Raw genomic sequence first — 13003 nt, 5'->3', positions numbered from 1 at the left:
TAGTACTCTGTTGCAAAACCCTTGTTGGCAATCACAGAGATCAGACATTTCTTGCAGTAGGCCACCAGGTTTGCACACATCTCAGGAAGGATTTTGTCCCACTCCTGTTTGCAGATCCTCTCCAAGTCATTAAGGTTTCAAGGCTGACATTTGGCAACCCAAACCTTCAGCTGCCTCCACATATTTTCTATGGGATTAAGGTCTGGAGACTGGCTAGGCCACTCCAGGACCTTAATGTGCATCTTCTTGAGCCATTCCTTTGTTGTCTTGGCCATGTGTTTTGCGTCACGGTCATGATGGAATACCCATCCAAAACCCATTTTCAATGCCCTGGTTGAGGGAAGGAGGTGCTCATGATTTGATGGTACATGGCATCGTCCATTGTCCCTTTAGCAGAAATACACCATCCAAGCATGTTTCCACCTCCATGTTTGATGGTGGGGATGGTGTTCTTGGGTCATAGGCAGCATTCCTCCTCCAAACACAACAAGTTGAGTTGATGCCAAAGAGCTAGATTTTGGTCTCATCTGACCACAACACTTTCACCCAGTTCTCTTCTGAATCATTCATATTTGATCAGATTCATTAGCAAACTTTACATGGACCTGCACATGTGCTTTTTTGAGCAGGGGGACCTTGCGGGCACAGCAGGATTTCAGTCTTAACAGCCTAGTGTGTTACGAGTTGTTTTCTTGGTGGCTATGGTCCCAACTGCCTTCAGATCATGGACAAGATTCTCCCATGTAATTCTGGGCTGTTTCCTCACCGTTGTTATGATTATTGAAACTCCACGAGGTAAGATCTTGAATGGAGTTCTAGACCAAGTGAGATTGACAGTTATTTTGCGTTTCTTACATTTGCAAATAATCGCACCAACTTGTCACCCTCTCACCAAGCTGCTTGCCGATGGTCTTGTAGCCAATTCCAGCCTTGTGTAGGTCTACAATCTTGTCCCCGACATTCTAGAACAGCTCTTTGGTCTTGGCCATGGTGGAGAGATTGGAATCTGATTGATTGCTTCTTTGGACAGGTGTCTTTTATACAGGTAACAAGCTGAGATTAGGAGCACTCCCTTTGAGTGTTCCTAATCTCAGCTTGTTACCTATATAGAAGTCACCTGAGAGCAAGAAATCTTGCCAATTGATAGGGGATCAGATACTTATAAAGTGATTTGCATTTTAATGTGAAATAACTTTAAAATGTGTTTTTTTTCTGGATATCGTAATTCAGTCTCTCATTGTTAAAATAAACCTATCTCCCCTCAAAATAGCTATGAAATGGCCCAAAGATGTTCCTGTGCAATGCTGACCAGAAAAGTTTAATAGAATAAGCAAGGTGTTCCAGCAGAAGGCCTTTGATGTAGAAACGGTGAGGTAAAGGTGTATGCATGCAGTGTCTCTTAATGTAATAATAAAGGATGGGCTTCTGCCCACTCCCCAAGCCTGGACATACAATGGCTTGGGGAGATGGGTTGTCCTGGAAACGGCTCCCGAAAAAGGAGCTGCAGCCAGTTGAAGATGCCCGACTGGCCAACTGGCGACCCAGGAATTCAGTGGAGTCTACGTGGGTGTAGGCGAGAGTGGCCCCGGATAGCCACTCTGCTGACGAGAAGCCGGTAACTGAGGGTCACTCACAGAAAAACCCTCCACACTATCCAGGCCATGGTGCCAGCTCACCCTGATCAGGGGGCCCTAGCCTCTCGCTCCTGTAGCTGCAGGTCCCAATAGAGAGAACCCCCCAGACAGTTCTATTTATCTGCTCATGCAGAATTCTCCCTCTCTCCAGCCAGCTGGAACTTTTAGTTTGCAGCAGATTTAGATCCATTGAAATCCCAGCTTTCCGGACGACATGTCCCACGATCCCCTGCTCAGTAGTGGTCTCTCTCTCTGTATTCAGGAAATTATGTCATAATCCCTATGCTGGGCACTAAAGTGAACAAAGTCCAATGCAATCTTCATTAAAGAATGTCCCAAGATGGCAAAAATTTATAAATATATATCACACAGCACTTGGCTACAAAGTATATGGTGAATGGGAACACATATCAAATTAAGGTAGCAGTGGAAGCAGCTGTCGTCCAGTCCACTCTGGACTTGGTGATATTTCATGTTGCTATACAGCAGAACGTGTAGTACAGAATTATACAAAAAGAAAAGACAAATAAAAAAAAAAAATCAATGTCTAAGAAGTCTGTTAGGTTTACATCCACAAGGGATATTTATCCCCTTGATACATAAATTTCTGGTGGTCATGATGAAGATAGTGAGCACACACTATTGCTAATTTTGATTTTATACATTGTATAAGGGTGTTATATTATTGTTATTGAGGTGTCAAACGGAAATTGTGTGTGGTATTTTTTTTACCACTAAAATATATGCCTTTTAAATTTATGAGACGGCTCTATAAGCCTTTTTTAATTTACTGCTGTTATATATATATATATATATATATATATATATATATATATATATATATATATATATATATATATATATATATATATATATATATATATATATATTTAAGCAAGGCTTTAATATAATGGTCAAGACCAATGGCTCTACCATCTTGAGCACCGCCAGCTGCCACTTGTTTGCAAGGTGGAACATACAGTGGATATAAAAAGTTTACACACCCCTGTTAAAATGTCAGGTTTCTGTGATGTAAAAGAATGAAACAAAGATAAATCATTTCAGAAGTTTTTCCACCTTTAGGGCCGGTTCACACTGCGAGCCGCAGCGAGGCGTCTCCGACTTCCTCGCCGCGACTTGCAGGGGGGGTCAGCGGCGACTTGCAGAGGACTTCTGCATAGAAGTCAATGCAAGTCGCCCCCGAAGTCGCCCCGAAGTAGTACAGGAACCTTTTTTCTGAGTCGGAGCGACTCGAGTCGCTCCTCTCAGAACGGTTCCATTGTACTCAATGGGGACGACTTGCGGGAGCGAGGCGAGGCGAGCCGTGTCGCCTCGCCTCGCGCCGCAGTGTGAACCGGCCCTTAATGTGACCTATAAACTTTACAACTCAATTGTAAAACAAACTGAAATCTTTTAAAAATAAAAATAATGTGGTTACATAAGTAGGAATGTAGCTGTGTTCAGAAAGAATTAAGCAACCACATACTCATGTTAATTAGGAGTCAGTACACACTTGCCATCATTTGCAACTGCAGTTTTTATTTTTTGCGCTATAAACAAAAATAGAGTGAAAATTTTGAAAAAAAAAAAAAAAAAAAAGCAATATTTTTTACTTTTTGCTATAATAAATATCCTCAAAGATTACCGTATTTATCGGCGTATAACACGCACTTTTTTCCCCCTAAAATCAGGGGGAAATTGGGGTTGCGTGTTATACGGCCGTACGCAACAGTTTTCGGCTATCTCTTCGGTGGCTTTCAGAAAATAAATAATTATATATATATATATATATATATATATATATATATATATATATATATATATATATATATATAAAATTTTACTAGTAATGCTGGCGATCAGCGATTTTTATCATGACTGCAACATCATGGTGGACACATCGGACAATTTTGACACATTTTTCGGACCATTGGCTAATATACAGCAATCAAAGCTATAAAATTGCATTGATTACTGTAAAAATGGCAGTAAAGGGGTTAACCACTAGGGAGCGGGGAGGGGGTTAGGTGTGTCCTAGGGAGTGATTCTGTCTGGGGAATGGGCTAGCAGTGACACGACACCGATCACTGCTCTCGATGAGAGGGAGCAGACGATCAGTGCCCTGTCACTAGGCAGAATGGGGAGATGCTGTGTTTACACTGGTATCTCCCTGTTCTTCAGCTCCATGACACAATCGACAGAGTCCGCGCATCCCACGGGCACGGTCACTGAGCTTGCGGCGGGAAAATCAAAGTAACATACAGGTACGTTACTTTGCTCAGCCGTGCCATTCTGCAGACGTATATCGGCATGAGCCGCTCTTTAAGTGGTTAACCCCAAATAAAAGTTTAGCTGTTCTAGTAGGCCTTTCCTGACATTTTATTAGTCACATCCTACAGCAAAAGCAATTGTCCCCGGACGCTTCCAAAGCATCAGAGTGATCTCACTTTTAAAAAGGTATCAGTCAGGAGAAGGGTACAAAAGAATTTCCAAGGCATTAGATATACCATGGAACACAGTGAAGACCATCCTCATCAAGTGGAGAAAATATGGCACAATGACATTACCAAGAACTGGATGTCCCTCCACAATTGATGAAAAGACGAGAAGAAAACTGGCCAAGAGGCCTACAGCAACATTTAGGCTGGGTTCCCACCAAAGAACGCTGTGGCTCACAGCAGGGGCCCGTTGCGTACCGGTTCAGGTACCATTTCCGCCCAGAAGACGCACAGGCCTCCTGTGCAATTTGCTCTGGAGATGTGTGAACCAGCTCCATAGAGAGCCAGTCACAAGCTCCCGACATGTGAATTGGATGCAGAGAAATCCGCATCCAGTTTGCAATAGTGTGAACCCAGCCTAAAGAAGCTGCAGGAATATCTGGCAAGTACTGGCTGTATGGTACATGTGACAATCTCCCGTATTCTTCATATGTCTGGACTATGGGGTAGAGTGGCAAGAAGGAAGCCTTTTCTTACAAAGAAAAACATCCAAAGCCCAGCTAAATTTTGCAAAAACATATCAGAAGTCTCCCAAAAGCATGTGGGGAAAATGTGTTATGCTTTAATAAAAACCAAGGTTGAAGTTTTTGGCCATAATTCCAAAAGATATGTTTGGCGCAAAAACACTGCACATCACCAAAAGAACACCATATCCACCGTGAAGTATGGGGGATGGCAGCATCATGCTTTGGGGCGGTTTTTCTTCAGCTGGAACAGGAGCCTTAGTCAAGGTAGAGAGATTTATGAAGAGTTCCAAATACCAGTCAATATTGGCACAAAACCTTCAGGTTTCTGCTAGAAAGCTGAACACGAAGAGGAACTTCATCTTTGAGCATGACAATGACCCAAAGAATACATCTAAATCAAAGGAATGGCTTCACCAGAAGATGATTTAAGTTTTGGAATGGCTCAGCCAGAGCCCAGACCTGAATCCGATTGAAAATCTGTGCGGTGATCTGAAGAGAGACTTTTTATATTCACTGTATCATACATATGCGACCACAAACTAGGCTCAAGACAGTCGTGGTAAGCCAAAGCAAGGCTAAGATTTTTCCTTTAAGTTTAGGATAGACCTTGGCATTCTGTGGTTGTAAGTCAAAGTAGGCTTTGTCTGGCTTCCCCATAGAAAGGGTGCTAGAATATCCGCTTACTGCTCCTTGGGCCGAGGTAGGCTTAGACATCCTCTTTTAGAAATAATTTCTGCAAAGTGCTGTGTAGCAGCTGTCAAGATATAGAAATAGGCCCATGCACTGACACCTGCCTCTCTAACAGGGACTGTATCTGCTGCTGTAGAGACAGGATCACTTGCCGCTTTCCCTTTAAGGAGACCGGGTGAGATTTGCATCTACTGGGTGGTTAGTCTCTTGTTGGTTAGCATATCCATTTCCATAGACCACTTTACAAGCTCCGTCACTTTGCTCAATAATAGAGGTCTGTCTCTTTAAGGGTCTATTACCATCTAAGCTCCACATTCTAAGGGTGGCAGGCTCAACTGGTATTGGCATCAGTAACCCATATATGAGACAAGGACACCCAGGAACAGCTTGGGTGAAATGACCCAGCTCGCAGCTCATTGGGGCAAAAAAAAAAAAAGCAGAAGTTCAGAGCTTGGGTTAAAGAGGAGTTCAGAGGATGTCCAAGCTCATCTACTGATAAGATGTGGACCAAGGGCTCGAGGCTTCATCCCACTCAAAGCTTTACAAAACATCTGGGCTGCAAGACCCTGAACAGAACTTTTTAAGATCAGAGAAATGTGTTTTCTCCATAACAGACAGACAAATTTTGGAGTATATCGCCATGCATAGGTGAAGAACCGAGATGACCGATGATCACTATTCACAACCATGCCAGCCTGTGCCTTACAATGTATTCCATTGACAAATATTTTTACTCAGAAAAAGTATTAAAAAGTAAAATGGAAATGCCCTTTAACCAGTAAATAAATTAGGCTCCTTTCACACGGGGCGAACTCTGTTCTGATCAGCAGAGAATCTGTCCACTGATCATGGCAGAGCAGGGAGATAACAGTTCTGTGTCCGCTCAGTTTCTACAGGACATGGACAGTCTGCTCTGCTCTATAGGCAGCCAGGTGTAAACAGACTCCTCTGTCTCTTTACATCTGACTAACACTAATCTTAAAGGAAAATCCCATTCCGTTTTTTAGCAGACCGGGAATGGATTGGAGGTAGGTGAGTGTAAACAGACACAAGAGGTGAACTGACCATCTGATCAGGTCCTCCTGAAAAAAAAACAGACATACATGTGAACGGTCATGTGAAAGGAGCCTATATTTTATTATAAAAATTTGGATGGATTGTAGTCATGGAGGTCGAGTCATTAAAGTTGAATTACACAGTATCTGAGCACCACAAAGTAAAAAGCCCATTTAACTAATTTTGAATATTTAAAGCAAGCTCCACCATTGCCCCAGGTCTCCATGTTTTATTTGCTGAGAAATCACTTGGAAAACCACCCCCATCCCCAGTATTTCTACCTGTGCCCATCTTGAGTAGGGGCAAAGGATTCATGTAGCATTGACTTCCTGGAATCCATCTACCCTTAGCTCAGGCATACAGGCAGGAGGATGTGCTCAGTTGGAAAAAAAAAAAAAAAACCTTCTGAAGACTCCTGGAATATATGATATCATTTGCCTAGGCCTGGAAAGACAGGAGAAGCCTGGTTGGGGAGGGGGGGGAGGCAGAAAGACAGGAGAAGCCTGGTTGGGGAGGCAGAAAGACAGGAGAAGCCTGGTTGGGGGGGGGGGCAGAAGGACAGGAGAAGCCTGGTGGGGGGGCAGAAGGACAGGAGAAGCCTGGTTGGGGGGGGCAGAAGGACAGGAGAAGCCTGGTTGGGGGGGGCAGAAAGACGGGAGAAGCCTGGTGGGGGGGCAGAAGGACAGGAGAAGCCTGGTTGGGGGGGCAGAAGGACAGGAGAAGCCTGGTTGGGGGGGCAGAAGGACAGGAGAAGCCTGGTTGGGGGGGGGGGGGGGGGCAGAAGGACAGGAGAAGCCTGGTTGGGGGGGGGGAGGCAGAAAGACAGGAGAAGCCTGGTTGGGGGGGGGGGGGGGGGGAGGCAGAAAGACAGGAGAAGCCTGGTTGGGGGGGGGGGGGGAGGCAGAAAGACAGGAGAAGCCTGGTTGGGGGGGGGGAGGCAGAAAGACAGGAGAAGCCTGGTTGGGGGGGGGGGGGAGGCAGAAAGACAGGAGAAGCCTGGTTGGGGGGGGGGGGAGGCAGAAAGACAGGAGAAGCCTGGTTGAGGGGGGGGGGGGGGGGGAGGCAGAAAGACAGGAGAAGCCTGGTTGGGGGGGGGGGAGGCAGAAAGACAGGAGAAGCCTGGTTGGGGGGGGGGGAGGCAGAAAGACAGGAGAAGCCTGGTTGGGGGGGGAGGCAGAAAGACAGGAGAAGCCTGGTTGGGGGGGGGGGGAGGCAGAAAGACAGGAGAAGCCTGGTTGGGGGGGGGGGAGGCAGAAAGACAGGAGAAGCCTGGTTGGGGGGGGGGGGGGAGGCAGAAAGACAGGAGAAGCCTGGTTGGGGGGGGGGGGGAGGCAGAAAGACAGGAGAAGCCTGGTTGGGGGGGGGGGGAGGCAGAAAGACAGGAGAAGCCTGGTTGGGGGGGGGGGGGAGGCAGAAAGACAGGAGAAGCCTGGTTGGGGGAGGCAGAGGCAGAAAGACAGGAGAAGCCTGGTTGGGGGAGGCAGAGGCAGAAAGACAGGAGAAGCCTGGTTGGGGGAGGCAGAAAGACAGGAGAAGCCTGGTTGGGGGGGGGGGGCAGAAAGACAGGCAAAGCCTGGTTGGGGGGGGGGCAGAAAGACAGGCAAAGCCTGGTTGGGGGGGGGGGGCAGAAAGACAGGCAAAGCCTGGTTGGGGGGGGGGGGGGCAGAAAGACAGGCAAAGCCTGGTTGGGGGGGGGGGGGCAGAAAGACAGGCAAAGCCTGGTTGGGGGGGGGGCAGAAAGACAGGCAAAGCCTGGTTGGGGGGGGGGAGGCAGAAAGACAGGCAAAGCCTGGTTGGGGGGGGGGGGCAGAAAGACAGGCAAAGCCTGGTTGGGGGGGGGGCAGAAAGACAGGCAAAGCCTGGTTGGGGGGGGGGCAGAAAGACAGGCAAAGCCTGGTTGGGGGGGGGGAGGCAGAAAGACAGGAGAAGCCTGGTTGGGGGGGGGGGAGGAGGCAGAAAGACAGGAGAAGCCTGGTTGGGGGGGGGGGGAGGCAGAAAGACAGGAGAAGCCTGGTTGGGGGGGGGGGGAGGCAGAAAGACAGGAGAAGCCTGGTTGGGGGGGGGGGGGGGAGGCAGAAAGACAGGAGAAGCCTGGTTGGGGGGGGGGAGGCAGAAAGACAGGAGAAGCCTGGTTGGGGGGGGGGGGGAGGCAGAAAGACAGGAGAAGCCTGGTTGGGGGGGGGGGGGAGGCAGAAAGACAGGAGAAGCCTGGTTGGGGGGGGGGGGGGGAGGCAGAAAGACAGGAGAAGCCTGGTTGGGGGGGGGGAGGCAGAAAGACAGGAGAAGCCTGGTTGGGGGGGGGGGGAGGCAGAAAGACAGGAGAAGCCTGGTTGGGGGAGGCAGAAAGACAGGAGAAGCCTGGTTGGGGGGGGGGGGGCAGAAAGACAGGCAAAGCCTGGTTGGGGGGGCAGAAAGACAGGCAAAGCCTGGTTGGGGGGGGGGGGCAGAAAGACAGGCAAAGCCTGGTTGGGGGGGGGGGGCAGAAAGACAGGCAAAGCCTGGTTGGGGGGGGCAGAAAGACAGGCAAAGCCTGGTTGGGGGGGGCAGGCAGAAAGACAGGCAAAGCCTGGTTGGGGGGGGCAGGCAGAAAGACAGGCAAAGCCTGGTTGGGGGGGGCAGGCAGAAAGACAGGCAAAGCCTGGTTGGGGGGGGCAGGCAGAAAGACAGGCAAAGCCTGGTTGGGGGGGGCAGGCAGAAAGACAGGCAAAGCCTGGTTGGGGGGGGCAGGCAGAAAGACAGGCAAAGCCTGGTTGGGGGGGGGGGGCAGGCAGAAAGACAGGCAAAGCCTGGTTGGGGGGGGGGGGCAGGCAGAAAGACAGGCAAAGCCTGGTTGGGGGGGGGGGGGGGGGGGGCAGGCAGAAAGACAGGCAAAGCCTGGTTGGGGGGGGGCAGGCAGAAAGACAGGCAAAGCCTGGTTGGGGGGGGGGGCAGGCAGAAAGAAAGGCAAAGCCTGGTTGGGGGGGGGGGGCAGGCAGAAAGAAAGGCAAAGCCTGGTTGGGGGGGGGGGGGCAGGCAGAAAGAAAGGCAAAGCCTGGTTGGGGGGGGGGCAGAAAGACAGGCAAAGCCTGGTTGGGGGGGGCAGGCAGAAAGACAGGCAAAGCCTGGTTGGGGGGGGCAGGCAGAAAGACAGGCAAAGCCTGGTTGGGGGGGGGGGGCAGGCAGAAAGACAGGCAAAGCCTGGTTGGGGGGGGGGGGCAGGCAGAAAGACAGGCAAAGCCTGGTTGGGGGGGGGGGGCAGGCAGAAAGACAGGCAAAGCCTGGTTGGGGGGGGGCAGGCAGAAAGACAGGCAAAGCCTGGTTGGGGGGGGGGGCAGGCAGAAAGAAAGGCAAAGCCTGGTTGGGGGGGGGGGCAGGCAGAAAGAAAGGCAAAGCCTGGTTGGGGGGGGGGGGGCAGGCAGAAAGAAAGGCAAAGCCTGGTTGGGGGGGGGGCAGAAAGACAGGCAAAGCCTGGTTGGGGGGGGGGCAGAAAGACAGGCAAAGCCTGGTTGGGGGGGGGGGGGCAGAAAGACAGGCAAAGCCTGGTTGGGGGGGGGGGGGCAGAAAGACAGGCAAAGCCTGGTTGGGGGGGGGGGGGGCAGAAAGACAGGCAAAGCCTGGTTGGGGGGGGGGGGCAGAAAGACAGGCAAAGCCTGGTTGGGGGGGGGGGCAGAAAGACAGGCAAAGCCTGGTTGGGGGGGGGGGGCAGAAAGACAGGCAAAGCCTGGTTGGGGGGGGGGCAGAAAGACAGGCAAAGCCTGGTTGGGGGGGGGGGGGGCAGAAAGACAGGCAAAGCCTGGTTGGGGGGGGGGGGGGGCAGAAAGACAGGCAAAGCCTGGTTGGGGGGGGGGGGGGCAGAAAGACAGGCAAAGCCTGGTTGGGGGGGGGCAGAAAGACAGGCAAAGCCTGGTTGGGGGGGGGCAGAAAGACAGGCAAAGCCTGGTTGGGGGGGGGGGGCAGAAAGACAGGCAAAGCCTGGTTGGGGGGGGGGGGGCAGAAAGACAGGCAAAGCCTGGTTGGGGGGGGGGGCAGAAAGACAGGCAAAGCCTGGTTGGGGGGGGGGGGGCAGAAAGACAGGCAAAGCCTGGTTGGGGGGGGGGGCAGAAAGACAGGCAAAGCCTGGTTGGGGGGGGGGGCAGAAAGACAGGCAAAGCCTGGTTGGGGGGGGGGGCAGAAAGACAGGCAAAGCCTGGTTGGGGGGGGCAGAAAGACAGGCAAAGCCTGGTTGGGGGGGGGGGGCAGAAAGACAGGCAAAGCCTGGTTGGGGGGGGGGGCAGAAAGACAGGCAAAGCCTGGTTGGGGGGGGGGGGGCAGAAAGACAGGCAAAGCCTGGTTGGGGGGGGGGGGGCAGAAAGACAGGCAAAGCCTGGTTGGGGGGGGGGCAGAAAGACAGGCAAAGCCTGGTTGGGGGGGGGGCAGAAGGACAGGCAAAGCCTGGTTGGGGGGGGGGGCAGAAAGACAGGCAAAGCCTGGTTGGGGGGGGGGGGGGCAGAAAGACAGGCAAAGCCTGGTTGGGGGGGGGGCAGAAAGACAGGCAAAGCCTGGTTGGGGGGGGGGGCAGAAAGACAGGCAAAGCCTGGTTGGGGGGGGGCAGAAAGACAGGCAAAGCCTGGTTGGGGGGGGGGCAGAAAGACAGGCAAAGCCTGGTTGGGGGGGGGGGCAGAAAGACAGGCAAAGCCTGGTTGGGGGGGCAGAAAGACAGGCAAAGCCTGGTTGGGGGGGGGGGGGGGGGTGGGCAGAAAGACAGGCAAAGCCTGGTTGGGGGGGGGGCAGAAAGACAGGCAAAGCCTGGTTGGGGGGGGGGGGGCAGAAAGACAGGCAAAGCCTGGTTGGGGGGGGGGCAGAAAGACAGGCAAAGCCTGGTTGGGGGGGGGGGTGGCGGAAAGACAGGCAAAGCCTGGTTGGGGGGGGGGGTGGCGGAAAGACAGGCAAAGCCTGGTTGGGGGGGGGGGGGGGCAGAAAGACAGGCAAAGCCTGGTTGGGGGGGGGGGCAGAAAGACAGGCAAAGCCTGGTTGGGGGGGGGGGGCAGAAAGACAGGCAAAGCCTGGTTGGGGGGGGGCAGAAAGACAGGCAAAGCCTGGTTGGGGGGGGGGCAGAAAGACAGGCAAAGCCTGGTTGGGGGGGGGGCAGAAAGACAGGCAAAGCCTGGTTGGGGGGGGGGGTGGCGGAAAGACAGGCAAAGCCTGGTTGGGGGGGGGGGGGGCAGAAAGACAGGCAAAGCCTGGTTGGGGGGGGGGGGCAGAAAGACAGGCAAAGCCTGGTTGGGGGGGGGGCAGAAAGACAGGCAAAGCCTGGTTGGGGGGGGGCAGAAAGACAGGCAAAGCCTGGTTGGGGGGGGGGCAGAAAGACAGGCAAAGCCTGGTTGGGGGGGGGGGCAGAAAGACAGGCAAAGCCTGGTTGGGGGGGCAGAAAGACAGGCAAAGCCTGGTTGGGGGGGGGGGGGGTGGGCAGAAAGACAGGCAAAGCCTGGTTGGGGGGGGGGGCAGAAAGACAGGCAAAGCCTGGTTGGGGGGGGGGGGGGCAGAAAGACAGGCAAAGCCTGGTTGGGGGGGGGGCAGAAAGACAGGCAAAGCCTGGTTGGGGGGGGGGGTGGCGGAAAGACAGGCAAAGCCTGGTTGGGGGGGGGGGTGGCGGAAAGACAGGCAAAGCAGCACACAGTGTATACAGTATGCATTGTATATCCTCCTCTCCACATTACCAGGTCATTGATGAGTTGCTCCACCAGGGTCTTGCCTGTGTCCTTTGCTCTCGGCTTCTCCTCCTCGGGTGTACTGTCCGGTCTGTCATCCAGCAGACTCTCCGCCAGTTTCAGGTATCGGCTTCCAGCTATTCCTCTGTCCCGGGAGGGAGATCCGGGAAGACATTTCCAGAGCACACCGTCCTCCTGGCTCTGGTGCTCGGGCTCTGGGCTCCCTTCTGCCCGCCTGCGCTTTGGTGAAGTCGGTCCGGGTGGAGCTGTGGGCTCCCCTTTTATCTCGGACCTCCACCGCCTGCGGAACTCCACCAGGGTGGCCTCCAGGGCCATTATGCGCCCACCCGGTCAGCTCATAGTGGGCACCCAACACGGGACAAGTTTGTTTACTAAGGAAGCATTGTACTGCCGTTCCCCCTGGGAAATGGTGTAAACCTGAGAGTCCCCCGACTAGGAAATCCCGCCCTCTCTTTGGTTCCGTATGTCTTTGGTTCCTATGTCTTTTCTGCTGCCTTCTGATAGGACTTCTGACAGCTCTCTGGATTGGCAGGACGGGCTATTTCCGACTTCCCATCCCTCTGACATCTAGTCAGGTCTCTAGCGGAAGACTCTCCATTCCTCTCCATAGAGAGACTTCTATTCTGCATCCCAGCAGTGAGCATCCTTCCCTAGGAATGGATGGAGATGCAGCAGAGATTTAACACTAACAAATTCAAGCCAAACTCCAGATAACACTTTATAAACAGTAACAGCATTTCGTTTTTCTTGTAAAGGTTTTACATACATAAATAAAGCTGATCATTGTAAGCACCTCTGGATACATCTGCAGGAGAGCTTGTTTAAGCACTTGCCTACCAGGCACTTTCACCCCCTTCCTAGCCAGGCCAGCTTTCAGCGCTGTCGCACTTTGAATGACAAATGTGCGGTCATGCCACGCTGTACCCAAATGAAGTTTGTATAATTTTTTCACACACATAGAGCTTTCTTTT

General features: G+C 52.6%; 1 protein-coding gene across 1 annotated transcript in view; it reads right to left on the bottom strand.

The window, feature by feature from the left end:
- Nucleotides 1-12478, bottom strand: part of FBXW8 (F-box and WD repeat domain containing 8) — a 209536-nt gene extending 197058 nt beyond the window's left edge. The window contains exon 1 of the mRNA XM_077462047.1: nucleotides 12021-12478. Coding sequence (XP_077318173.1) covers nucleotides 12021-12347 — 327 coding nt within the window. The 5' untranslated portion in view covers nucleotides 12348-12478. The remainder of the gene's footprint in view (nucleotides 1-12020) is intronic.
- Nucleotides 12479-13003: the final 525 nt, after the last annotated feature.

The sequence above is a fragment of the Lithobates pipiens genome, unplaced genomic scaffold (assembly GCF_037356315.1).
Source record: "Lithobates pipiens isolate NorthernLeopardFrog02 unplaced genomic scaffold, aLitPip1_a1.2 Scaffold_3, whole genome shotgun sequence".
In the NCBI taxonomy this organism is placed as follows: Eukaryota; Metazoa; Chordata; class Amphibia; order Anura; family Ranidae; genus Lithobates; species Lithobates pipiens.
This window is presented reverse-complemented; position numbering and strand designations above follow the sequence as displayed.